General features: G+C 42.1%; 2 protein-coding genes across 2 annotated transcripts in view; both read left to right on the top strand.

Moving 5' to 3' along the window:
- The window catches only part of OSBPL8 (oxysterol binding protein like 8), a 324,479-nt gene that overhangs the window by 23,123 nt on the left and 273,554 nt on the right, over positions 1-27,802 (top strand). The window lies entirely within an intron of this gene.
- E2F7 (E2F transcription factor 7) lies at positions 1,477-27,575 on the top strand. The gene is made up of 12 exons (XM_063134717.1): positions 1,477-1,569; positions 4,595-4,873; positions 10,548-10,716; positions 14,703-14,990; positions 15,569-15,727; positions 16,708-16,845; positions 18,553-18,747; positions 20,629-20,695; positions 22,380-22,893; positions 24,083-24,341; positions 25,431-25,855; positions 27,200-27,575. Exons 1-12 carry the CDS (start codon positions 1,477-1,479, stop codon positions 27,374-27,376), a joined length of 2,763 nt encoding a protein of 920 aa, XP_062990787.1. The 3' UTR covers positions 27,377-27,575.

The following is a 27,802-nucleotide window of genomic DNA, read 5'->3' on the forward strand; positions in this document are numbered from 1 at the left end:
GTCTTCAAAGAAGATCCCAGAACAAACATTACAAAAGTCTTCCTCTTCCTCTTGAAAACCTAGAGAATTACAATGTGCTCGATGTGCGTACGTGTATTTCCTGTCATCGAAGTTCTTAAGAGATTCTAGGAAGCGCCTAGAGAGCTGCTAGCCAAAAAAAGCCTCTACAACAGCAGACCGGCGGGGAGGGGGAAAGCAGAGTGGCCCCGCCACGCTCCGCGGCGTCCCCCGAGTTTTAGGTTTCCCAGTTCCATCTGTTCCCTTCACTTTCTCCTATTCTTCCAGGGCGGCACTTGAGCTGCCCACTCCTGCCTAACAAAAGCGGCGGGGCGGCCCGGGCCTGCCCTCACAGTTGAATCACTCCGCCCCAGGCTTCCCAGGTACCACAAGGTGGGAGGAGGAGGGGGGCGTTGGCGGCGGCGGCAGCGGCGGCGGGGAAACAGCCGGCGCGGCCACCGCCAAGGCGCGGGACCCTGAGACAGAGCGCGCCGAGTCTAGCGCCAACTCTCCGAGCAGAGCTTCGAGCTGATTGGCGGGAATGCCAAGGGGACGCCCCTTCAGCGAGCGCCTGATTGGCCGGATTGTAAAAATATGTTCCAGGGCGCCAGAATAGAAGCTTTAGCGCCTAGTGGAATCTCCAGAGCAGGAGCAAAGCGGCCAGTATAGGCACGTAGGGCGCAGCGGCCGAAGCAGCAGTTCGGGCTTCCTCTTTCCCTCGGAGTCCCCCCAATGCCCCTTAGCCGGGGCGGAGGTGGCAGCGGCGGCGGCTTGATAGGGCCCCGAAGCGTCGAAGGGAAGGGCTTCCTCGGAGAAAACAGGCGAGGGCAGGTCGAGAAATGTAAGTCCCTCACATTCCTGGAGGCTTCGGGGGCGGGAAAGAGAGAGGTGGGCTCGCCTCGACTTGCCGGTTGGTGTCTTTGCTGTCCCTGAGCCTTATTCCCACCGTGGCTGTGCAGCCTGGGTGAAAATCTGGCAGAAAATCAAAAGGAGGGAAATACATATTTTCCGAAGTTTTCCCCCCTGGGCTTTACTGCCGAACATGGAGGCGGGAAGGTGCCCTTCGGGTTGGACAGGGGCTCTCCCGCGCTTCGGGCAGGGCATTGCCGGATTGTGCCCCCGCCTTGAGCTGCGAGGTGGGCACTCCGGGAGTCCCGCTCCCATTCAAAGCTGGGATTGCTCCTCTCCCAGGTTCTTTGCGCCAAAAGTAACCGATCCCGGGGCGAACTCCCTGAAACTTCAAAGACAGATTCGCCAGAGGTTCCCACTTCTCAAGGGCTTCCCATGGCCTCCACACCCACCTCCTCGATCCGATCCTTTTATTGTTTTAAGATCACATTATCATCTTTTTTTAAAAAAACAAAAAACCACACACCCTCAAATCATTTTGGAAGAGGAGAAGGGGTCTGAACATAATTTTTTTTTAGCTGGGAGGTGATGTAAGATGCTGAAGTTCTTGTGCAACTTTAACGTTTACAGATGGAGGTGAATTGCCTAACACTAAAAGACCTGATGAGCCCGAGACATACAAGGAGAGATTTTATAAATGAAAATGGGGAAAGTGCACAAAAGGTAAGTAGACAGAATTGGGGGCCCAGTTGTGTAGTAGTAAGTTTCCTCACAGTGCTTGGGCTTTGTTTTAAATTGTGTTCTGCTTTGTCACCACTCGTTTCAAATTATGCTGGAACTGATACATTCCAAAATGGTAACGCCTAGCTATCATTTTGTAAGTTTTTTTTTAAAAAAACCAAACAAACCCTATTTGATATGACAACTGTTACATGAGATTATTGTTACTGCTTCATGAAATAAAAACAAAAAATGTAATAATCCAACCATTTTTTCCCCCACTGTGCTTCAGCCAGGCAGTCTCCTAACTTGCTAAATGCTCTGTTTGGGCCAACAGCTTGCTTTTGGCTCTAATTTCAAAGAAAGCCGATTAGCCCAACCTTGCCCTTTTAAGGAAATTGGGAATCTTAACTAATGAGAGTTTTTACAAGATGTTTGCCAGATGGGATGGGATTATGGATCCTTATTGGCTAAGAATTTGAAACAGACTAATTATGCTTGTGTAGAATTTATACAGTACTTGTTATCAGGATTCTGTCTGAACAAAATGGTCATTGGTGGCTCAGTGTCAGGTGTCCAATGTAATAGTGCATGGGAGGGATACAAAGAAGATCAGTGCATAAAAGAATGAAAATCTGTTTTGCCTTTTTCGGTGTGGTACTTGATAGCATTTTTTTTAAAAAAAAATGCTTACACAAATTTGCTTGTCACTGCACGTATCAGTCCATTCAACTTGTAGAAATACATTTGGCCCTCTTAATGTTACTCCTTATCTAAAGTAAGATCTCAAACTACCCAAACAGGCAGTGCAAGTCTAAATGACTGTTGATTGCTGTGGGAAATTTCCTTCAGTAAAGATAGATATCATAATGAGAGTAATCCAATAAGGTTTCAGCCTAGGTGAGATCTACACTACTGCTTTATAACAGTATTGAAGCACACTTACAACTGTTGGGGCCCATGACACATTCCATATACCGTTTTCAAACCACTTTCATAGAGTTATATCCTGCTTGGTGTAGATCTAGCCCTAGTAAAGTTTTCCCCATTTTAAGCAATGGCACAAGATTTAAGTACGTAGTGTTGGACTGGTGCAGCACTTTACATTAACATGGGAACGTCAGCAACAAGGCCTAGTGTACTACAATAGCCTAGTATGCTACAAAGACTAAGTTATATCACAAACATATGGCTGACACAAGATGGGCAGCTGAGAAGAAAAGCCCTTTTGTTCCCCCTTTGAGTTCTGTAGTATTGAGTAAGCAGGCTAAAGAGTGAGAAACAGGTGAGACATGATTCTGTGTGTCTGGCATTGAGTATACAAAAGGTAAAAATAATGATTCTGCCAAACGAACGTCATAACTGGCTAAGTAATACATGAGTCAGTGTGATCTATCATGCAGAGCAAAGGTGTGCCAATTGTGCATCATAAGACAATTTCATCAGAGAGTTTTGCCATATCCATAAGTATCTGCAACTTTGAGTAATAAAAATGTTTTTAAACAAAAGTTTCATTGGTGCACTCGGTGTGTCTACCTTCTTACCACTATTGTCACCAGCTGCCATTGCTGTCACTTGCTTGATTGGCAGGCAGAGGAGACCCCGTGAGCAGGAAGGTGGTGGAATCCACTGCTCCTCTATCTCACCACCACTGTTGTCTGGGCCAGAATAGGAGGTAGCTTGCAGTGGTGAAGAGGAGAAGCAACTTGTCAGTGGGCTTCTGATGAGTGTGGGCCCTCGGCAGGTGCCCAACTATCCTTCCCCGTGACCCTCGGCTAGAGCATTTGTTAGTGTGAGCACCTCTAGCTATTAATGCTAGAGTATTCGCTAGCATTAAATCTATGTTAAAACATGAGTGTAATAACACAGGATTGCAATAACATAGTCTTACTTCAGTTAGAGGCTTGTCTTCCTCAAGCGGCTCAGGATTTTGAATCCTTTTGTTGCTGATAGATCAGACATACAACATTATGAGTGGGAGGCAAGTGAAGAAGCAATGATGTAGAAGAGGAGCAAGTCCAGGGAGAGGGCTCTTATTTATTTATTAATTTCATTTATATCCTGCCTTTTTTCCTCCAAGGAACCCAAGGCAACGTACATAATAATCCTCCTCTCCATTTTATCCTCATAACAACCTTGTGAGGTAGGCTGGGCTGAGAGTGTGACTGGCCCAAAGTCACCCAGTGGGTTTCCTTGGCCAAGTGGGTACTAGAACCCAGATCTCCTGACTCCCAGTCCGAAACCCTAGCCACTACACCACACTGACTTTTCTTGATTTATAGCCTGCTTTTCTACCAAAAAAAGGCACTCAGGGCAGTTTAAGACCTACTCTTAATGCCAGCCCCAGTGGATATGTATAAAAGGAGGGCATTTATATCCCTGGGGAACACTTGAAGTTGGGTCTAAACTTTCCACCTCTTTCTTCTGATTCCAGGGTATGATCTGTGTGTGATCCCTCTCAACTGTGTCCCAGATTTTAGCCTGTTTACCATCCCATGGCACTCAGGGGCCTGTTCTCATGTCTCGAAAGCCCATCATGGCTTAATTTACTGGTGGGGACTATTGTGTTGTGCTGGGCATGCACAGGAGCCATGCAGAAATGATGCCTGGCTTGCTGTGGCTTGTCATGTTGTGCAAACCTAGGCGGCAGAAGTTGTTTAGGGGTTACAAAACCCTCAAATAGTCCTACCCATGGGTTATTTGAAGGTTGTCTTACTTCCAAACTACCCTGGGTTTGTACAATGCAAGCCAGAGCAATCTGGGCTCCTGTGAGCACCATACAAAAAGGGTGCCTGCAGGTGCCTGGCACAGTGCAGCATCCCCTGCAGATAAATTAAGCCACAGTGGGCTGTTGTATTGTGCGAACCAGGTCATTGTCAGCCATTAGGTACTGAACAGACCCCTGTTTCTGTTTTGATGCTGGAGTATGATAAGACTCTGTGAACAACTACCATATTTATAAGAACAACATTGATTGGTTGCTTCTCTACCTTCCAGCTGACTCTAAACTATTTTCTTTTTCTAATAGGAAAACATATTTGATCGACCTAGAATGACCCCAAAGACTCCAATGAAAAATGAACCCATTGATTTGTCAAAGCAAAAAAGCTGTACCCCCGAGAGGAGTCCAATTACGCCTGTTAAGCTGACTGATAGGCCCCTGACAGATCCATGGACCCCCACAGCTAACCTCAAGATGCTTATTAGTGCTGCTAGCCCTGACATGCGGGATCGGGAAAAGAAAAAAGAGCTCTTCAGACCAATTGAGAACAATGTATTTAGTGACGGTTTCCCTGATTCTCTACAGGTAAGATTTGGCTTGTCACAGAAAAGTTGGAATTAATAGTAATTTGATTTTTGTTGTTGTTGTTGTTTATTCGTTCAGTCGCTTCCGACTCTTCGTGACTTCATGGACCAGCCCACGCCAGAGCTTTCTGTCGGCTGTCGCCACCCCCAGCTCCCCCAAGGTCAAGTCTGTCACCTCCAGAATATCATCCATCCATCTTGCCCTTGGTCGGCCCCTCTTCCTTTTGCCTTCCACTTTCCCTAGCATCAGCCTCTTCTCCAGGGTATCCTGTCTTCTCATTATGTGGCCAAAGTACTTCAGTTTTTCCTTTAATACCATTCCCTCAAGTGAGCAGTCTGGCTTTATTTCCTGGAGTATGGACTGGTTTGATCTTCTTGCAGTCCACAGCACTCTCAGAATTTTCCTCCAACACCACAGTTCAAAAGCGTCTTATCTTCCTTCGCTCAGCTTTCCTTATGGTCCCGCTCTCGCAGCCATTGGTTACTACGGGGAATACCATTGCTTTAACTATGCGGACCTTTGTTGTCAGTGTGGTGTCTCTGCTCTTAACTATTTTATCAAGATTTGTCATTGCTCTCCTCCCAAGAAGTAAACGTCTTCTGATTTCCTGGCTGCAGTCAGCGTCTGCAGTAATCTTTGCGTCCAGAAATACAAAGTTTGTCACTGCCTCCACGTTTTCTCCCTCTATTTGCCAGTTATCAATCAAGCTGGTTGCCCTAATCTTGGTTTTTTTGAGGTTTAACTGCAACCCAGCTTTTGCACTTTCTTCTTTCACCTTTGTCATAAGGCTCCTCAGCTCCTCCTCACTTTCAGCCATCAAAGTGGTGTCATCTGCATATCTGAGATGGTTAATGTTTCTTCCTGCGATTTTAACTCCAGCCTTGGATTCGTCAAGCCCAGCAAGTCTCATGATGTGTTCTGCATATAAGTTGAATAGGTAAGGTGAGAGTATACAACCCTGCCGTACTCCTTTCCCAATCTTAAACCAATCCGTTGTTCCGTGGTCTGTTCTTACCATTGCTACTTGTTCGTTATACAGATTCCTCAGGAGGCAGACAAGATGACTTGGTATCCCCATACCACCAAGAACTTGCCACAGTTTGTTATGATCCACACAGTCAAAGGCTTTAGAATAGTCAATAAAACAGAAATAGATGTTTTTCTGGAACTCCCCGGCTTTCTCCATTATCCAGCGGATATTGGCAATTTGGTCTCTAGTTCCTCTGCCTTTTCTAAACCCAGCTTGTACATCTGGCAATTCTCTCTCCATGAATTGCTGGAGTCTACCTTGCAGGATCTTGAGCATTACCTTGCTGGCATGTGAAATAAGTGCCACTGTACAATAGTTGGAACATTCTTTACTGTTTGCCTTTTTTGGTATGGGGATATAAGTTGATTTTTCCAGTCTGATGGCCATTCTTGTGTTTTCCAAATTTGCTGGCATATGGCATGCATCACCTTGACAGCATCATCTTGCAATATTTTAAACAGTTCAGCTGGGATTCCATCGTCTCCTGCTGCCTTGTTATTAGCAATGCTTCTTAAGGCCCATTCGACCTCACTCTTCAGGTTGTCTGGCTCTAACTCACTGACCACACCGTCTGAGCTATCCCCGATATTATTATCCTTCCTATACAGATCTTCCGTATATTCTTGCCACCTTTTCTTGATCTCTTCTGTTTCTGTTAGGTCCTTGCCGTCTTTGTTTTTGATCATACCCATTTTTGCCTGGAATTTACCTCCGATGTTTCTAATTTTCTGGAAGAGGTCTCTTGTCCTTCCTATTCTATTGTCTTCTTCCACTTCCGCACATTGCTTGTTTAAAAATAATTCCTTATCTCTTCTGGCTAACCTCTGGAATTTTGCATTTAATTGGGCATATCTCCCCCTATCACTGTTGCTTTTTGCTTTCCTTCTTTCTTGGGCTACTTCCAGTGTCTCAGCAGACAGCCATCTTGCCTTCTTGGTTTTCTTTTTCTTTGGAATGTTTTTTGTTGCCGCCTCTTGGACAATGTTGCGAACTTGATACCTGCTTATGTTGCGAATTTGATACCTGCTTAAATAAAATAAAATAATAATCTGCTTAGTCATATTAAATAACTGTTGTTTGTTTGTCACATTTATATCACACCTTTCCTTTCAAGGAGCCCAAGATGGCATCCATGATCCTCTACTTCATTTTATCCTTAAAACAATCCTGTGAAATAAGATGGACTGAGAATCAGTGACTGGCCCAAAGTCACTCATGAGCTTCATGGCCAAGTAGGGACTAGCACCTGGGTCTTCCCCGTCCTCATCCAACCCTCTAACCACTTCACCACAGTGGCTCTCGTGGCCCATGTGGTGTTTGGGACCACATGTTTCTCTTACATAAGAGATAAATAAATTTCACTCTTCAGATTTATTTTATCTGAGTTGAGACTCTTTTTTTTGACTGAGGCCTCAATAAAGAACCAAATCTTCAAATTTTAACCAATAGCCATCGATTAAAAAAACCCATTTTTTTTCAGGTTGCTCAATACATTGCTTCTTTCTGTCAGTGAGTCTCTGACATTTCATACAGATCATCCAGGGAGTCTTTGGAAATTGCTTGCTGCTTTGGTTTTGGATGTTCCTGTCTACGATAATAGAGTCTGGTTCACCAAGACTCTGACTACTGGCCAAGTCAGTACACAAAGAGTCTTAGCATCAAGGTTCTGCAAGACACCTAGCTTTTAGTTTGCATTCTCATCTTCTCTTTAGTTGTAGTTTATTCTGGGTGGATATCTCTATTTCCCCCCGCCCCTCCTTGATTTTGAATCATTTGTGGATAATTCTCCCAAATTGTTTTATTTTAGCCCTACTTAGACATTCTCTTATTTTCTATTTTGTTTTATCTGTACCTGCCATTTTGGGCTGTACTGCCATACATTACTTCCTCTATTCAACAGCATCCATAGAGCTACTCTGCATGGATGATTTAAAGAATATGAACTTGCATAGAAACAAGAATACATGTAAAAGAAGTCAAACATTTTCATGCTTTCCAGATGTCATGAGCAAAATATATTGCTTTCGTCACAAAGTTTAAAAAATTATCTTTCACCAGTGGGCAAAATAAATTGTGATGGGTATATTGAATAATAAATGACTACCAATTGTTGTATGGCAACTACCATATTCATGATTGCAGATTATTTGCATGTAAACAAATAATGGTTCTCAGGTCAACTGAAGTTGACCAGTCTTGTTTAAGGTATAATTTAATTCCATTTCTATAATGTTCCTATGATAGATTTCTCTGAATGCTCTCAGTTCAAAACATGGGTGCTTATGTGCACCGGCCACATTAAACTTGCTTCCCTTTGTTAAAAGCATTAATACCTTGTATGTTTCAAAAGTATTTCTAAAGTTAAATGAACATTGCCACTTTTCTTACAACCTCTTTAAAATGCAGGGACATTGATTCTAAATCATCCTGTGCTATGTGAGGTTTGTTAAAGAAAATTCTGCTGTGCCAAAAATTTCGACCATTCCATTTTCAGCATTTCGGGGTGGGGTGGGGACGAAAACTCAGACGAAAGAGGCTGGGAGAGCTGAGAATTTCAGAGAATTTTTCTCTTTGTGGAGGGGAACAGGTTTTCCACATACCTTTTTAAATGTAGTCAGTTGTTGAGTGGTCTTTCTTTTTATTTTCTTTAAAACACTCCTGGCATTTTCAGGAGCCCAAGAGTGCTTACTGGATGCTTATTGGAGAGGGAGAGGTCACATGGTCTAAGAACTGCTGGGCTCCTCCAAATGCTGGAGGAAGGGGGTGTTTATAAAAATTAAAAATAAACAAATAAGAAGAAGGGATCTCAGCAACCAGCGACACTTAAAAAAGGGTAAGTGGAAATCCTGTCCCTCCGCCCTCCCCCAAAGGAGAAAATTCTCTGAATTTTCTCTCCCTCCTGCGAAAGAGGCAGAAAAAACAATGCTTCTTTTGCAGGGAGAGATAAAGTTCTCGAAAATAGGGGGAAGGTTTCGGCCGAGCACTAGAAAATTCTGTTAGAGTCAGCTATTGGGAATTGTCACTCCTAGAACCCTCCAGGGAAAACTGCTTTCATATGTTTTCAGAAAAAATGAACACTGTGGTTTCTTTTCGGTATTTGGGCTTCTTTAACAAAGCACTTGTTGCACTGTAGGCCATTCCAACCACTTTCTTAAGATTTCCCATGGGTCATCAAACCTACAAGAATGTGTGATGGTTTGAAAGTTGCCCTTTGTGGCATAGAACTTAGGCTTTTGGATTGCGGAAGACATTTCATCTGTTTCCTCTCAAAATACCTGTTAATTGCTCCTCCCTCCCATTTCTTTTACCTTCTGTTGTGCCTTTATTTATTTATTTATTTATTACATTTCTATACCGCCCAATAGCCGGAGCTCTCTGGGCGGTTCACAAAAATTAAAACCATTCATAATATAAAACAACAGTATAAAACCATAATATAAAATACAATAAAAAAGCTCAACCAGATAAAAACCTTTTAGACCATAAGCTGGGATTTCCTTGTTTTTCACTGATGTACACTGCTTAGTAAAGTTTAAGTGCTTTATAAATAATTAAAAATTGATTGTGTCTTGCGGCCTCTCCAGAGACAGGTTGAAAAGTTTCCAATAAAAGTTAACTTATAGTACTACTTTTAAATTGAGCACCAATTACTTATTAAATTGACCAGCTCAAGTGCCGTATTAGGGGCCACCACTTATGCTGGACCCATCTGTTTCTCACAGTGTCAGCTGGGGCCCAGGTCCTGGTTGCAGTGTTTCAAGACCAAGGAAGATAAAAGGGAAGAAAAGGAAGTGACAGAGAGTCAGTAGTCTTAATGTGGCCTAATGGTCATTTGAAGGGGAATGTATCCACTTTGGATTAATTCCAGATTCCAAACCACAGCAGGATACTTTGGAGGTATTTCAACCTCTGAAGGTATTTCAACCCCTAAAGCAGCCCAAAGCAAAGTGGGCTGGTCCAGAAGTTTCAGAAAGTATTTGGACAGTGGCTTTGATGAAAGTATTAGGACTTTGACAACTACCCCAATAGAAATGCGTTCAGCAGTCTTGCTGGAATATGCAGTGCCAGCAAGGACTACTCCGAAAACTCACATTAGGGCACCTGTCAAAGGAAAGAATAGAATCAATGCATCCCAAATGGCGGGGGGGGGGGGGGGAACAGAACCATTTTGGGGTGCAATGGGTTTTTTTTCAGGGCGTTATGCTTCCCTCCATCCCCAACCTATTTTCCCAGCATACTCAAAAGTGAGGCACAAAGCTTCAGGTCTTCTAAAGCAAGGTTCTGTTTCAGACCACAGATGTATTGGCACTCCTCTGAAGCAGTCCAAGCCAAATCAGCCCAGTATTGAAGTGTGTGTTTGTGTGTGTGATCGGGAGTGTGTGTTCAACTGAATCTTTTCTACATTAATATTAATATGTCCCTAAATATATTTCTCATGAATGCTAATAGATCCAGGTCGGAATCAACTGCTAGCTCATATGATGAAGATCATAAAACAGCATACTAGCATCTCCATGTATTTAATTTTTCTTCTTGACATCCAAATCCAATGCCTTATAAATACAGAATGCTTTACAAGGGATGTTGCCTGTTACAGCAGAGTGCTGTTTTTTTAAAAAAAACACCCGTTGAATCTATTTCTAGTGTGATACTGTAGATGATGGAACAGCGGATGAATATGAAAAGCAGAGACCCAGCAGGAAGCAGAAAAGCTTAGGACTGTTGTGCCAGAAATTCTTAGCTCGCTATCCCAGTTACCCTTTATCAGCAGAAAAGACAACCATTTCTTTGGATGAAGTGGCTTCTAGTCTTGGTATGTATGCAAGAAAACAATGCTGACTGCAAAAATGACTGTTCCTGATGAATGATGTTGTGGCTTTCTTAATTTTCCTTACAAGTCCTGTTTTACTGGTTTATACTACTGTGCAATTTCATTGCCTTTCAGCCAGAGTTTCCATCATCAAAAGTGCTCCTTGATTGTTTTGTAACGTTTTTCATGTTATTCCTCTGCAAGAATCCAAAAGCATTCCTGTTGAGGAAAATATAGTTGAAAGAACCTAAGGATGGATGAATCTGTCTGTTTCTGGTCTGAATCAGTTTTGCATGTATTTATTCATAAATCCATTCCATCTTGTTCCTACATTAATCTGCGTTTTTTTTTTTTTTAAAAAAGCATATTAAATTTGAACATATAGTATCCTTAAATAAGCATTTTTGTTCACCCCCCCCTAAAAATACATGTTTTGGTTCATTGTTTATTCTTTTTTGAGTCAAATGCTTCCTTGCAAAATTTGGAGAAGAGGGAAAAACGAAAGATAATTGTGTTCCTATCTGGCTATTAGTCCCAAAACTTAACGCAGTCTCAACAAAACCCTCCAGGTTCCCTATAAGAGGCATGAAAGTTCTTAATCAGTTGGTTCTGAACAGCATACACATTATACAGAGATTGTTGTTTTCTAAAAAAAAGTATATAAAGAAACAACATTTTAAAAAGTTACCACTATTCTTTTTCTTGTTATTTATCAATGGAGAGGTTATGACTGATATACACACACACACATATTCTTTGTTGGAAGTGAGCTTGTGGCACTAAATCAGATGAACCCCCAACTGGATGGTGGTTGGATTATAAAGCTCTGTCCCTTTCTTGTGAGATTCCCTTGACAACTCAATTATCAGGTGGCCCATAAATACTGTTAATAAATAACCAACCTAAACATAGTTACTTTATTATTTATTTATTTATTTATTTATTTATTACATTTTTATACCGCCCAATAGCCGAAGCTCTCTGGGCGGTTCACAAAAATTAAAACCACAGTAAAACACCCAACAGTTTAAAACACAATTACGAAATACAGTATAAAAAGCGCAACCAGGATAAAACCACACAGCAAAGTTGATATAGGATTAGAATACAGAGTTAAAACAGTAAAATTTAAATTTAAGTTAAAATTAAGTGTTAAAATACTGAGTGAATAAAAAGGTCTTCAGCTGGCGACGAAAGCAGTACAGTGTAGGCGCCAAGCGGACCTCTCTGGGGAGCTCGTTCCACAACCGGGGTGCCACAGCGGAGAAAGCCCTCCTCCTAGTAGCCACCTGCCTCACTTACTTGGAAGTAAGTTCATTGTAATTAGTAGGTCTTCAAAGCAAATTGCTTCATGATTGAAATATAAAATTGAGGGACTGTAGCTCAGTGGTTGAGCACATGCTTTGCATGCAAAAGACATTGATGGACCAATGGTCTAGATGTATAGAATAGTAGAGTTGGAAGGGGCCTATAAGGCCATCGAGTCCAACAGATATATATGTAAAGCTATTATTCGTTTTTGCTATCCATGTAGCAGCTTTTCTTAAAATAGAGTTTTGACATAAGTGTTCTTAGGGTAGATTTGTATAGCCCTTTGCTGTAGGGAGTTTAATGAAAAATGCAACGAGAAGTGACAGCAGTAAGAATCATGAGTAGAACAGTAAGTTATAGAATCCCAAATCTGCTACAAAGGCAAGGTACCTACAGGTCTCTGTTTACACTCCATTTTTATAGTTCCTTAAAAGGAAATTAATGCTGCTGTCTATGGCTTAGTCCATGGGTGGTGGCACAGGAAGTACTTTGTCCTGAATGTAAATCTTTACATGGGGTATGAATAGCAGGTGGATGAAACTATAAGTTCTAGGTAAGGTGTCCCTAGCTAGCCCTGCTACACTCACAGCAAATAGTATTGGTATATTTGAGAAATATGTATATACCCAGAGGCAAATAGTTTCAAATCTTCCAGATACTTAACAAGCTATGCTTGTAGAATAATTGTAATAATAATACCTAAAGTAGCATTATTGATGGGTGGTAGCTTTTAATACAAGCCATATTCTCTTACCCCCATCAGCATGCCACTGAATTGCAGTTGACTAACTATGAAGATTTCTCTGTAGTTTACTAGTATGCTTTTGTTTCCCAGCATAATTTATGGATATTTTCATACAGTTTTAAGGATCATCACAGATGTTTGAAATGTTGTTACATTAGTCTTATAGCGCCCCATGTTGTTTTTTCAACTAAGTAATATACATTAATTACCATGGGGAGAAGGTGGAGAGAACAGAGACCCACTGATTGTAAGAAGATTTCCTGCCATTGCAACATTGATTCAGGTCCTCAGAAGGCAGTATTAATAGGAGCTTTGCATAGGTAACGTGGTGTAACATGGCAATTTATAGCCAGTGGCTTAATCTTATTTGGATTGTTGTTCTTCACAACATGGTAAAGAGGGTGTGTTCAGACAACACACTAAGGCATGGTTAGGCCGCTAACCCTTTTGCAGAAAATGGTCAGTGAGCATGTTTAAATCATGGTTCTGTAGCCACCATGCTTAGGAATGGTTCACATGACACGGTAAGCCATAATGTTTAGTTCAAAATGCTTAACCACCGTGGCTTGGAGTATCATCTGGACAGGCTCAATAATAAATAACTTTAAACATATTTCTGTGTATAGGAACAGCTGGAGATTATGAGCCTCTTCTAAGAATCATAGAATCATAGAATAGCAGAGTTGGAAGGGGCCTACAAGGCCATCTAGTCCAACCCCCTGCTCAATGCAGGAATCCACCCTAAAGCATCCCTGACAGATGGTTGTCCAGCTGCCTCTTGAATGCCTCTAGTGTGGGAGAGCCCACAACCTCCCTAGGTAACTGATTCCACCGTCGCACTGTGAGTGCTCACGTGTGAAAATGTGAGTGCTCACGTGTGAAAATGCTATGTAAGGATTGGTTATCCATGCAACCTTTCTAAAGCTGAAGCCAAGAATGGAGATTTGTTGGGAATGTAGAGTTCTGTTCATGGATTCTTCTAGGAAATATTGCCATCCCTACATAATGGTTTCACATTTACAGACTCATATGAGCATTTATCACTTTAGTAGAAGAAGCTACGTAGGATACTGTCCATATTGAAACTTCGACTGCTCCTATGAGATCGCTGCAGGTGAGAGAGGATCTTGGTAGGTTAGTTGCGGTGCAATCCTTTGCATTTCTGCTCAGATGTTTGTTGCATTGAGTTCAGTGAGGCTTACTTTCAGGTAAGTATAGTATTACAGCATTAGTTTTTATAACTGGCTCACTACCAGGTGCATGTATCTCAGAGCTGCTTTTGAAGCCTAATTGCTTCTGTACTTATGATATAGATGTCTTTTCTTGAAGCTACTTGCCTGAAAAGAAAAGTAAGCCCTCTTGGCAGGCAGAAGGGGGATCTGGTGGCCTCCCTCAGAAACAAGTTGCTCCATCTGAGGGAAGACAGTTTTCCAGCCTGCTGCCACTATTGGCCCAGGCCCGGAGGATCATGGGATACCAACTGTGAGGTGAATGCCCCAGCTAGAAATGTCTGTAATTCCCTTCTCTGACTTACAGCCATGGTGGTGAAGGGTGGGGAGCAGGTTTTGATCCACAAGGTTCCCGTTCAATCTTGATGGTAGCTATTCTGATAAGGAATGATGACACACAGCATTGCCTCTTAAAATTGTGCTGTAGAAAGTGGCCCCCAAGGGACCAATTTTTCTCCTTTAATACATTTTTCTCCCATATGAAGTATATCAGTTACAACCAAGACAAAATTGTAGCACTTTTAACACCTGTTACATCCTTATCTTGTGTGGATGCTAATGGTTGAAATTGACTATAAATATCTTCACTCTTTTGGAAGTAGTGTTTCCAATACTTGTCTTGTGATTTACCAAGGAAAGAGAAGTGTGTTTTCCCCATCCCATGATTCACATGTATTTCTCTTTGTCTTTGTTTCTACACCTAGGAGTTGAACGTAGGCGAATTTATGACATCGTGAACGTCCTGGAGTCACTGGATCTTGTTAGCCGAGTGGCTAAAAATCAGTACTGTTGGCACGGTCGACGCAGCTTGAGTCAAACTCTGAAAAACCTCCAGGAAATAGGAGAGTTGCAGAAATATGAAGAACTCATGGCTTATTTCCAGCAGAAGGAGCTAGACCTTGAGTGTAGATTTGGAGAGCACAAAAAGGAGACCTTTATAGATTTCCAAGACCGACAGTTGCTTGACTTCTCAGAGACAGATTGTCCATCTGGTAAGTTAATGGAGGCTACTGGCGAAGTAGTAAGATATTCTTGCCATCATGAGTGTAAAAAAGTGTATGCAGCACTATTTTAATTTTGAAATAAATTGTTGTGCCCAAAATATAATTGTATCTCTTGGGAACCGCATCCTTAGTCTGCTCCTGTTGCTTTGTCCTCACTCATTGCCCCATCCCACCTTCGTACTGTACGGCTTTTCTCCTGCTTCTTAATAACCACAATTGTATTACTTTCTGGAATGTCACCCGCATAGCCTGATTTCACTCTTCCGTGCTCCATCCAGTATTACTGGTGGATTAAAATCTTGTCCAGAATTTATCACTTTCCAACGCACTTCTTCAAGATATCCTCTTACTGTCCTTTCCCTCTTTTCCTGAAGAGAGTGAAAGTGCAGCGGTCCATCTGTTACCAGCAATTATTTTCTGCTCATTAAAAAAAAAAAAGCAACTGCTTTCCAACAAGGAAATGTTTTTTTCTTTTCCTTCTTTTTTCTGCACGATAAGCCTTCATAATGCTTTCTTGGCTGTGATAGATGTAACATGCTGAGACTTGGGTTGTGTTTGTAATACAGCGTCTGCAAACAGCAGAAAGGACAAGTCGTTGAGGATTATGAGCCAAAAATTTGTCATGCTGTTCCTCGTCTCCAAGACCAAGATAGTCACTCTCGACATAGCAGCAAAAATATTAATAGAAGAAAGCCAGGATACAGCAGATCACAGCAAATTTAAAAGTAAGTATTTATTTATTTATTTATTTATTTATTTATTTATTTATTACATTTTTATACCAGGTTCCAGATATTGTAACTTTTCCTCTTAGGAGAGCTTCTCCAGCCCCTTGATCATTTCTGTTGTTTTTTCCTGTACCTTTTCCAACTCTTCGATAGCCTTTCTGAGATGCAGTGACCAGAACTGATTACTTGGCCGTTGTGCATTGAAGAGAGAGAATTCTAAAAGTAAATGACAAAATTATAATGATCATCCTATGATGCTGACCTCTAAAATGAAATGTATTGTCATAGATTGGTTTGAATACATTTCAAAGAATATGTAATGCTGCTTGATTAAAATCAATGTGTCAGTGTATATCGGAACAGGGTTCAACTCAAGGATTACAATAGGAGGGCCTTCTCAGTGGTGGTCTCCCAATTATGGAATGATCTCCCCGACAAGGATCACCTCATGCCAACATTGTTATCTTTTCGGCACCAGGTCAAGACCTTTCCCTTTTCCCAAGCATTTAACAGCATATGCTGATTTTATAACTGACCCGAGAATAGTTTTTTTAAATGGATATTGTTGTTTTTATACTTTTAGTGGTTTTAAATTTTGTATATCTGTTTTAATGTTTATTGTTTTTAGCTTTTGTAAACCACCCAGAGAGCTTTGGCTATGGGGTGGTATATAAATGTAATAAATAAATAAATAAAATTAGTTTTATGTTTTTCTTAAAGTAAAATGTATTGGTTCTCAATAGATAAATATTTTCAAATACACTACAGACATTTTGCTGGGGAATCTATTCACTGATCGGAATAAGAGTTTGAACTACAACTGCTCATCCCAAAATCCTAATATACATTTTATTTGTATACCATTCCCCATGATTTTTACCTTTATTTGTTTTCTGGCAACATTTCTTTAGCCTGCTTAGTTACATTTATATGTCATATACTATTTTTTTTTAAACTTAAAACTGTTTTCCTTTTAGCAAAGGTACGAAGACTGTATGATATTGCCAATGTCCTGACAAGTCTTGGTCTCATAAAGAAAGTGCATGTAACAGAAGAAAGAGGTCGTAAGCCAGCCTTCAAATGGATTGGGCCTGTGGAATTCACTAGAGAGAGTGGTAATTATCCTTCATGAATTTTATGTGCATATTATGTCAGAGTACCTCTTCCTATGAATTTCCTACTGCGTTACCAGTATGCTAGTTAGCCTTAAATTGTTTTCCATATCTATGTAAACGAAACAATATCCAGGCAAAGGTTGGCAGAAAGCCAGGTCCTTTACACTGATCTGGTTTGCACGTAAGAACAACTCAGAATATGGGTTGAGTACAGGTTGTCATTGAATAGTGGGTTGTTGTTGAATCATGGGTTGTCGTGATGTGCGAAGCTTGCATTATGAGGTTGTTAACCATGAACAATCCAGAATTCACAACCCAACAACATACCATAGGTTTTTTTCCTGAGTTAATAAACCATTGTTAAGCCACCTTGAAGTCCTAGTATTGGGAGAAAGGCGGGATATTATTATTATTATTATTATTATTATTATTATTATTATTAATAATAATAATAATAAACCATAGCACAGAGTTCACAAAAAATGACAACCCATGATTCAAAAACAACTCACGATTCAACCCATACTCAGGGTTGTTACATGCGAACCAGGTCACTGTGAAGGCGCCTTCTGTAGGCTTTTTCATGTGCAAAATATTTTATTGTATCTACGTCTTTCTTTTAAAAAGTGACTACTTGTTAGCACTGACTTACTGTCCAGATGACATACTAAGGCTCTATCACATTGAGCATTGTGCAAATACATTTAAAGAGTAAATAAGTAACCCTAGCAAACAAGTCACTATTTGTTTATGACCATTTGAAGCAAGACAAAGAAGAATTCCACCATTGCATGTGATGGGGAAATAGCTATGAATCAGGGAAATGAATTACAGTAAGAATATCGTTAGAATGAGGTATAGATCTGTTTCATTCAGGGGGAAAGTTGGGGGAGCTATGTTTGTTCCTCTAGGAACATAGGAAGTTGCCTTATACTGAGTAGTACCCTTGGTCCATCTAGCCCAGTATTGTTGACACTTGTTCAGTTCAGACAACACATTAGTCAACACAGTGTGAAAACTCCAGTGGTTGAGTTTTTAGGAGATACCCCCCCACACACAACATGTTCTAACTTCACCATTGTGTGACTGGGCTGCTGTGGAGTTGAGTAAAATCCATCACAACGTTTGACTGACAGTTCCTCCGCCCTCTCTCCCCCTCAGTCCTCCTGATGGTATCCCATCAGCCATTGCTGCAAAAAACCACAATCACAACGACTCTCCTAGAGCAGCACCCACTCCTTTCACCGCTCTTGCCAGGGAACTCTGTAGCCGATTGGAAAAGTCTACTCAGTGCAACGGGAAACTTCACGGAGCCCTCCACACAACCCAACGGTCTGCATAGTGTGCATATTCAGCATTGAGTGGTTTCAAAAAAAAACTCCACCGAGGGGGTGGAGTTTTCCCACCAGACAACACATTTCTCAATGGTGATGTAAAAACTACCGTGGAGCTCTAAAACCACCTTTGAGAAACGTATTGTCTGAACTGAGCCACTGACTGGCAGCGGCTCTGCTGGGTTTCAGGCAGGAGATTTTCCTGCCTTACCTGAAGATGCCAGGGATCGAACCTGGGACCTTCTGCATGCAAAGCAGGTGCTCTACTGTTGAGCCACAGCCCCTCCCCTATTGGGTTTGTAGCATGCTAAGTAGTATAATGACCAGAGGCCATCCTTTGACCAACCAATGTAATAAGAATATGTTTATTTAGGTGACATAAAGATGGACATTTCAACCCGTGCTGCTTTATCAGAAGAGAAAGGGGCAGCACGTGTTCCGCATCAAGCTTGCACTAATAGAAAAGAGCGCCTGTCACGACATGCTTCTTTTAATGCTGCTCAGCCTTCCGAAGTGGTCAAGAGGAAGGTCAGCTCTGAACCCAGCAGCCCACGCAGAGGGAGGCAAGGTAACTCTTGGGGCACTTGCACCAGCACTGCTAATAGCTTTCAGTTAATAACCACAGGTTCAGCCATTTATTTTCTGGTAAATCAGCCTCTCTCCTCTAGTTTAAGCCAGAGTGTGTTTCTTTTGTTAAAATCTGGCACAGAGAAACTAATGCACTTTAAATGGAAAGAGAGCATATTATTTTATGGTTGTTGGTGAGACGGAACTGACTGGAACAATCCTGTTTATAGGACTTTCACACTTTAGCACTGTAAAGTTTATAAAGTGATTTGAAGGTCTTACAAGGATTCTTTGACAATGGGACCATATCTGCATGGTGCACCGTGCATAGCTTAGGGGGAAGGGTTTTTTTTTTTTATCTTACATGCCTCTGGCTGCAAAATCTTAGCACTGTTACTTGGGTGTACGTTCCATTGGGGACAGCAGGACTGAGCTATGGAATATAGAATGCTAATTCTGAACTCGAGGCCTTCATTTTCACAGGAATCCACAAATTCACTCATTGTATTTGCCACGGTGAGAGTGTCCTTTCCCTTCCCTTCCCTTCCACCATGGTGAAGGGAAAAGGAATGAGATAATGGCCCTTTCTACACCTAAGGAAATGGAGGGATCGTCCCTGCCTGCTCCCAGGATCCCCTGTGTGTCATATGCATGCACAGGGATGATCCCAGGATGATCCCTGGAAAAAGGCAGGTGTAGAAACGGCCATTGTTTCTGCAATTCCACTGTACTTGCCAGCCACTTGGAGCACCTTCAAAACAGAGCGCAAGTGCTGAGACCATCCCAGCACACCAGGAGAGCGCCTCTGTGTCATGATGTGCTTCCATGGTGCTCCAAGGATTTCAGAAGTGGCACACAACTGTGGGAACATTCACATTCCCCCTCTTTCAAACTCTTGAGTTCGGAAGGAGGGCTGTGGCTCACCCATGTCACGTTGCAAATTCGGGGCGAAAGAGCTGGGTGGGGGAGCAGGCTATTGGTCTCACAGTCGCATTACCTTTCTGAGGGTCTTGGAATGCCTCCAATGCTCAGTGATCGATTGGGGAGCATCCTGGCAGTCAGCCTGCATTTTCGTATAGACTGTTCTGTCGACCCGTGTTACGTATATAGGATGCCCAAGCCTGTAGTATTTGGAGGGCTGAGAAGATGTGAAGTGGTAGAAGGTAGACAAGGTAGGAACTGCATAGCTAGCAGATGATAACTGGAACGGCGAGGCATGATAACCCAGACATGGGAGCCAAAAGGGCAGTTGTGAAAGAGACCAGGAGCTGTGTGCAGTGGAGATTAAAAACAAACAAAAGGGAAGTGAAGAGACTGTAACCTGGTTCATACAATCAAAACAAGCCGCCATGGTTACTTGGTTTAAATCAGTGATTGTGTTGTGCTGCATGCTGGGAGATATTAGCCTACTTGCTCACCTGAGTGCAGCAGCATGTCATTTGAACTTGGGCAGCATTGTTTGTGTGAAGGGGAAACAACTCTGAAACAGCCTATGGCCTGTTGTTGGGTTATTTGAGTATTGTTCCGCCCTCAAACAAGTCATGATGAGACATGCCTGGGCAGATAATTAAGCTATTGGTGCCTGGCACACGCTGCCAATTTAAACAAGCCACTGTGGCTTGTTTGATCATGTGAACTAGCCCAGAGAATGTGTTCAGAAAATGAATTGCAACAATGGTAGTCAAGGAGATTGTAGGGTGTTGTCGTCTTCCTAAGTTCTTTGTGTATCTTGTTTGTGTATCTTGTTCACTCTAATTCATTCAAGGTGTTCCTCTAGGAAAGTCCTGATTGGGTGTTTGTGTATCTAGTTTTCACTCAATACAAATATAACCTTTACTTGCGGGTAATTGATTCATTATTCTGCATTTCATTCATTCTTCAGATGATTATTGCTCCAAAATGGTAAATCTAGCATCTGTTTGCTGCCAGAAGATGGAAGATGACGCAAGGTATATTGAGATTCAAAGTTGATATTCCACAAAACTATGCTCTGCATTAAAATTGGATTTAATCTACCAAAATGGCGACTGTGCAACTCTCCATATGTTAGGAGAGGGCAGAGGCCAAGTCTTTGAAAGTTTTCACAAAGAATTTCATTGGGTACAGCGGCTTTCTTATAGGATTGTTCCTTAGGCTTGGCAGTGCAATTCCGTGTGTGTGTGTGTGTGTGTGTGTGTGTGTGTGTTTGATACTTCTGTAAGTGTGCACCCTACTAAGTGAAACAAATAATAGTATAATGTTAATAAACTAGAGATTTTGCAGACCATCTAAGCAATTTGAGTACCTAAATTGCAATAAATTTAATGGAGAGCAACTCCCCAAAATTATCTACTACTCAAAAATTATACAACAACCCACAACTGGAAATACTGAATAACCAATCTAAAAGTGAGTTAAACTTAAACGAGACTTATGTTGCTCCATTGCTCTTCTTATCCTGGTAGTTTAATTATCCTGATATTGTAATGAATTATCTCCAAGGACGTGGTGCTTATTTTGGGTAAAATGTGTTTAGACCTGTGTTGATGTACATGCTGCCATCTTAAAGTTAAACGTGACAAAGGCAACAGGTTGATAATGTGGCATGGACTCTTGTGTTCATGATGCAAATGGGTTTTCTGGAATCATAGAATAGTAGAGTTGGAAGGGGCCTATAAGGCCATCGAGTCCAACCCCCTGCTCAATGCAAGAATCTACCTTAAAGCATTCCACCTTAAAGAATCCACCTTAAAGCATCACCATTGATCGCTGTAGTTGTTGGTATTTATATAAATGATTCATATAAATGTAGTTGTTGGTATTCATACAAATGACACCTGTCCACTGGCTCCTTGGCAACATAGCTCTTCCGAGTGTCAAATCTGCTCACCCGTTAAACCTAGTACTCATTTTAAACCTTTTTTATGTGGAGAAAATTACTCAATAAGTTTATGGTGACTAGCAGCAGGATGTCCTACTTAGAGCCAGTCCTTTGAGGTTAGACCAAGACAGTGGAAAGGGTTTCTGGGATGTTCATGCATAGCTCGTGTTTTTTGATGCCATGGTCTTTGGCTCGTTTCCTTTTCCTTTGCTCTTTCCGTATAATTAACATGACCAAGGTTCACCAGCCATTGTGTGAAGGAGCTGATTGGTTTTAGTATTTACATGCCTTCACATTGAGTCTGAAAATTGCCACAAACCTTGTGCAGACCTAGCCCTGTCTTGCGAACATTGATTATCTGAATCTTCCACTTGTTTCAGTTCACTGGATAAAACTTTCCAGTTCAACTCAGATGATAAAAGACTGATCTTTTCTGGCAGGCCTACTCAGTTGAATTTTAAGATGCCTTTTTTAATGGTGTGCTGCTTTTAATGATGCACTGGTTTTAAACGTTTGAATTAGTTGTATGTATTTTGTGGTGTTTTTATTTGTGTTGTACCCCACTTTGGTCCAGTGGGAGAGGCGGGTAACAAATAAATAAATAATAATAATAATAATAATAATAATAATAATAATAACAATAATAATAATAATTAGGCCTCCTATCCAAACCCCAAGTGTTTGGGTTGACTCTATTGAAATAAGGTTATATCGGGCTAAGAATAGTCCATGTGCCATGGTTGTGGTCTAACTATCTCCTTTTATCTTTATAGTAAAGGTTTTGTCACTGAATCAGCAGGAAACCTGGGCATCGTTTCTCCCTTCTCTGTGCTTCCTGTTCCTGGAGACTCAGACTATTGTCTTAACACCTGCCCTTATCTTCCTCCAAATGCAAACTCAGACACGTCACTTCTGTCTCTGTCAAATGGAATAAATGATCAGGATCTGTCCTCATCTCTTCTATCGGCGTCCAAAACCGAGACTGGGAAAACCACTGTGCTCCCCAATCAACCTTTTGTTTACTTGCCGTCTCCGTCTCTGTATATGCTTTGTGGCAAGCTACATGGAAGTCTCCCAAGGGAAAGCCTTCTGGAAAAGGCCAGTGGAGAGTTCAAGGGCCGTGCGTCTCCCTGCCTACCAGAAGCTGTTGAATCTCCAGGTAATTGCCGAAAACGGAGTTCTCAGACGTGTGCACCTCCCACCACAGTTCCAGCTGAAGAGGAACCTGCAGCAAAGCGACAAAGCCTGGAGCAGAGTGATGGGCCCATTTCACTGGTGCTGTCTAAGGTAACAGAAATGCATTAGACAAATATCCAGGTTTCTTGCTCACGATCACAATGGGGTAAATGGAAGGTTGTCCTTGAAGTAACCCTTACTTAGACAAAGTTACAATGACCTCTTCAGTGACATAGAGGTCACTTTGCACACACAAATTAGACAGTCCAGAACTGTACACATGCATAGCATAACATGTGAAACTCAGCAGCATATTCATTTAAAGAGACAAAAACCATCCTTAAGAGCAGGTAAAAGAAAAACAGATGCCTGTTTTTCCACTGCATAACTTCACAATGATTTTTGTGAGCCGCCCAGGGAGCTTCGGCTATTGGGCGGTATAAAAATGTAATAAACAAATAAGGTAGAGAGGTATGTCTGGAAACACATAGTAGACACATGCCTGGAAGTCTTGGACAGTCGTTCATGAGCATGTATTTACTGTATGTTTCAGATTCATGATGTTCTCCATATGCTACAGGGTTTACCATGGAGGCATGTGGTAGGTGAGCAGGCACAACTCTTGAACATGTGAAATGGTTCCAGTATTGAAAGAAGAAAAAAAAGTGTGGAAACTTCTCCTTTTCAGTCTGTGAGACTTGGAAGGAGCCAAAAAGCCACTTGGCCTAATCCCTTGTTCAACAGCACGACCATCAGTCCACCAGCTACTCCCCAAACTTGCCTTCACAGTGTGACATATCCACTGCGAAACAATGATTACAGGGCAAATAGCTCAGGATGAGCTATTCTAGTGAATCAAATCAGACACTGTAGGAGAAGGTGGTTTGGATTAACATTTCCCCAGGTATGGTGATCACTCAAGCTCTGAGCAGGAGTAAAAAGTGTTTTACCAAGTCATCCCGAGGAAAATATAACAGTGCATCTCCACACTATCCATCTTCCTTTTCCCGGCGGTGGCAGTCCTTGCTATTTCTTACTCAGAAACACAATTATGGTTCTTGCCTCTCATTTTTGTGTAGCTTTGCCCTGGTGTGGATATGTGGAGTGGGGAGAGCCCTAATCGGAGAAGTATCTTATGCGACATTTGTTTCCGTTATTGACCCTAGCTTTTAACCATTCAAGGCTAGATGTACGTTGTGAGGCTGGGCTATCTTTCTACAATAGGCCTAACCTCACAATAGGCCTGTGTCTCTAGGGAAAGTTGAAATGAATTGTGCTCTTTCTGTTTCTTTCTTAGAAGACTAATAAGCCGACAGATGCAGACTCTTCCCCGGAGTGTAACTGCAGTTCTCTTGACCAACTAAGGGGTATTAAGCTTGAATCGGGGACTCCTGCTGTTGTGGAAGCTGCCACAGCGAAATCCTTAGAAACTCGGGAGCAAGAAAAGTCCTATAGGAGTAAAGAGCTGAAAGAAAACTCAACGGAAAATGAACAGGCCTCTCAAGAAAATGGCAAGCAGTCTTTCCTACCACAGTACCTCTATGTACATCCTGCAGCTGGTAAGGGCTTCTCTGAGAACATAGATCCTGACTGAGCCAAAAATATTTTCAAACTATGTGTGTGCAGAATAGCAGTAATTTCCTAGGTAGATGTTTCAATAAAATGACTTCAACATCTAAGAGAACTGAGAAAACGGCCAAACTAGAAAAAATGGGAGACATATGATCAGATCTCTTCACATTTCCTCTTTTTTTAAAAAAATAATAAGTATATGGGGAGGGATTGGATTAAGGCTGTGGCACTGGACAGCTGGAGGTCTAACCCTCCCTTCAAACACATCTTCTCTATATATTCTTTATCACCATCTCTCCCCTCCAAAGCTGCTATTTGCCCTGCTGAGGAAAACATGGGCATTCAAGCAGGATGAATAGCAGGGTCATTTAGACCAGGGGACTCCTCTCCCCCCCCCCCCCCCCCCCACACACACAACAGCCCTGGTCTGGGCCCATCACCATCAGATGCTTTTGAAAAGAAGAAGAAAAAACCCTGTTCTAACACGTTCTTTAGTTTATCCCTAAGTTTGGGTTGACATGAAGTAGTTGCATCATCTATCTACTGCAGAAATGGGCAGAAAGTAGATCTCTGGATCTTTGGGACTTCAACTCCCAGAAGCCTCTGCCAGTGTGCCCAATGGTCAGGAATACTAGGAGTTGAAGTCTACAACATCTGGAGATCTACTTTTTTACCCATCCCTATTAGATCATTCCATCTGTTTTCTAAAATTCAGCAGAATCTGCTCAAACATTTTGATGCTCCCCCCCCCCCCCCCCGGAATAAAGAGTGCTAGAAATCTGCTTGGTTTGAAAACACTGAGCTCTTATCTAATTCTTTGAATTCTACTGCAGGTGAGAGATCTTGGATTGAGTTTTAGCAATCGTTCTCTACTGTATAACCACAGCCCCCATTCCTCCTAGTAGCCTGAAATTAAATAGGAAGAGCAGATAGGCAATAAAGAATAAACAGATTGAGAGGGTTTCCTTGGCATGCAGTTTATTAATCTGAGCTTTTTATTGCTCTTATGTCTTCCTTCTTGAGAAAAGGACACACAGCATCTCCTTCCTAACAGCAATTCTTCTCTTCTTGTATAGGATTAAATGGTTTTAATTTCCTGTTTCCTGCCAACCAAACGCCTGGTCCTGTCGGCCTCCCTTCAAGCCATTTGCCTTCGCTTAATGTTCCCTGTATGATGGTTCCATCGACAGCTTTGGCGTCGTTTCCTCTTATCTATTCTCCAGCAGTAACAAGCCAACTTTCTAATGCTCCTGCTGGCTCCTTCCCAAATGTCACATGTATGAATTTTAGCATGCCTGGCCTGACGTCTACAACACCTGTTTTCATTGGGACCCCATCAGTAGTGACTCCGAATTCATCCCAGCTACCAACCCTGGAGCCTCACCAGCAGATCCATTCAGCTGTACACCTGAGCCCTGTGCTAGGATCTGCTTGCAGCTCTGTTAAAGCAGACTCACCTGTTTGCATGGGGCACCCAGTCACTCTTCTGAAGTTACAGCAGGTGAGAAGGCAAAGATGAGTGTGAAGGAGGGATATAAAACACAGGAATGGAAGTGCATAAAAAGTGTTTAAATCAGGGCTGAGCAACATGTAGCCTGTGGACAAGGGCACTGTGGGCATTTTTGTGACCCCTGCCTACTTTGCGGTTGCAGTGATAGCAGCAAAAAGTGATTTTACTGTCATGGCAATTTCAGCTGTGGGGGAAATGAGCCCCCGCACACCAAAACAGTCACCTGTTTTGATGAGGGAAGGAGACCAGTAATAGGATCAGTGGTGATCATCTAGAAATGCTGCTCTCCGTTCAATGTGCCATCCTTCTTGCATCCTTCCTGCCAAATATAGTAGTCTCCCTAAGGAGCATCACTTCCTAGCTGTAAAGAGGGTTATTTGTACTGTTCACAGTGCATGGACCATAAACAGTACAAATCAAATTTCCATGTTACGGTGACAGCACTAAATCTTGCGGGTATTTGGTGGGGGGGCCTAAGAGAAACTGTGTAATAACACTAATTCAAGTCAAGAAGGATGCAAACAAGCTGGAGGGGGTTCAGAAGGGAGGGCAATGAGGATGATCAGGGGTCTGGAAACAAAACACTGAGGAGAGACTGAAAGAATTGGGCATGTTTAGCCTAGAGAAGAGAAGACAGAGGGAAAACATGATAACACTTCAAATACTTGAAAGGTCACACAGAGGAGGGCCAGGATCTCTTCTCAATCATCCCAGAGTGCAGGACATGGACTAATGGGCTCAAGTTACAGGAAGCCAGATTCTGGCTGGACTTCAGAAAAACTTCCTGATTGTTAGAGCAGTATGACAATGGAACCAGTTACCTAGGGAGGTCATGGGCTCTCCCACACTAGCGGCCTTCAAGAGGCACCTGGACAACCATCTGTCAGGTATACTTTAATGTGGATTCCTGCACTGAGTAGGGGGTTGGACTCAATAGCCTTATAGGCCCCTTCCAACTCTACTATTCTATGATCCTATGAATTCTTGATTTGATTTATTACATTTTTATACCGCCCCATAGCCGAAGCTCTCTGAGCAGTTTACAAAAGTTAAAAGCAGTGAACATTAAAAAGTATTCAAAATTTAATTCTTGTGGCCATACCCAGCTGATTGGTATTTTCATCGCTAACCATCTTCATATGCAAGTTGGCACGCCCAGCTGGATTGGAGCCCTAGAATGGAATTCCATTGGTACCAATATTGAGCATTGTAGCCTTTTCTGTGGCATTGAGAAAGTCTTGCAGATGTAAAAGTTCTTTAGCTAGAGGAAGAATTGGGGTTTGAGGGGGGGGGGAAACCTCTACTGAATTGCTTTGTCTTCTTTTTCATGAATAGCCTTCTTCAGCCCCTCTTACTCCTAAGAACATGCGTCCTGCACCCCAAGAAGCATTTTTCAAAACACCTGGCAGCCTTGAGGATCCTGTTGTATGGCGAAAGAACGAAGGCAACCAGAGCAGAACAACAAGTTCTGTTCAAAGAAGATTAGAAATCTCCAGCAATAGCTCTGACTAATCCAGCTCACTGCTGAGGTGTGGGCAGCTTAGAATAGAGCCTTATCGTCGTTACAGAAACAACCAGTTATTACAATAAAAAAGAGAGAGCGAGGAAACGGGTTAAGACAGGTACACTTGGCCACTGTGCATTTACCCTACTATTCTGTTAACTTTCTCCCTGGTGAATCACCCTAGTTGTGTAAATAGTGATTCTGATTCAAATTCAAATTATGTGCATGCCAGTATAATGGAGCATCAAATTCTGTTTTGAGTTTTTTAAAAAAGAAATCTTACTTGTAATAGGATATGTGAATCAGTTTAACAGTTGTCTGTTCCAAAGTCCAAAAACGGGGAGATGGCTAGCACTTATAGAGAAGGGGAACTCTTTACAAACCTATTTATCCTGTGTCGGTCTGTGAGGTGGGCTCCGGGAGACTCCCAAGTG

This window comes from Elgaria multicarinata, chromosome 9 (genome assembly GCF_023053635.1).
Source record: "Elgaria multicarinata webbii isolate HBS135686 ecotype San Diego chromosome 9, rElgMul1.1.pri, whole genome shotgun sequence".
In the NCBI taxonomy this organism is placed as follows: Eukaryota; Metazoa; Chordata; class Lepidosauria; order Squamata; family Anguidae; genus Elgaria; species Elgaria multicarinata.

Excerpts from the sequence above, each read along its gene's own strand:
- E2F7 (XM_063134717.1), top strand. The coding sequence starts at position 1,477 with ATGGAGGTGAATTGCCTAACACTAAAAGACCTGATGAGCCCGAGACAT. Across the intron at positions 20,696-22,379 it reads AAGATGGAAGATGACGCAAG|TAAAGGTTTTGTCACTGAAT; the intron begins GTATATTGAGAT and ends TTATCTTTATAG. Across the intron at positions 25,856-27,199 it reads CTCTTCTGAAGTTACAGCAG|CCTTCTTCAGCCCCTCTTAC; the intron begins GTGAGAAGGCAA and ends TTTCATGAATAG.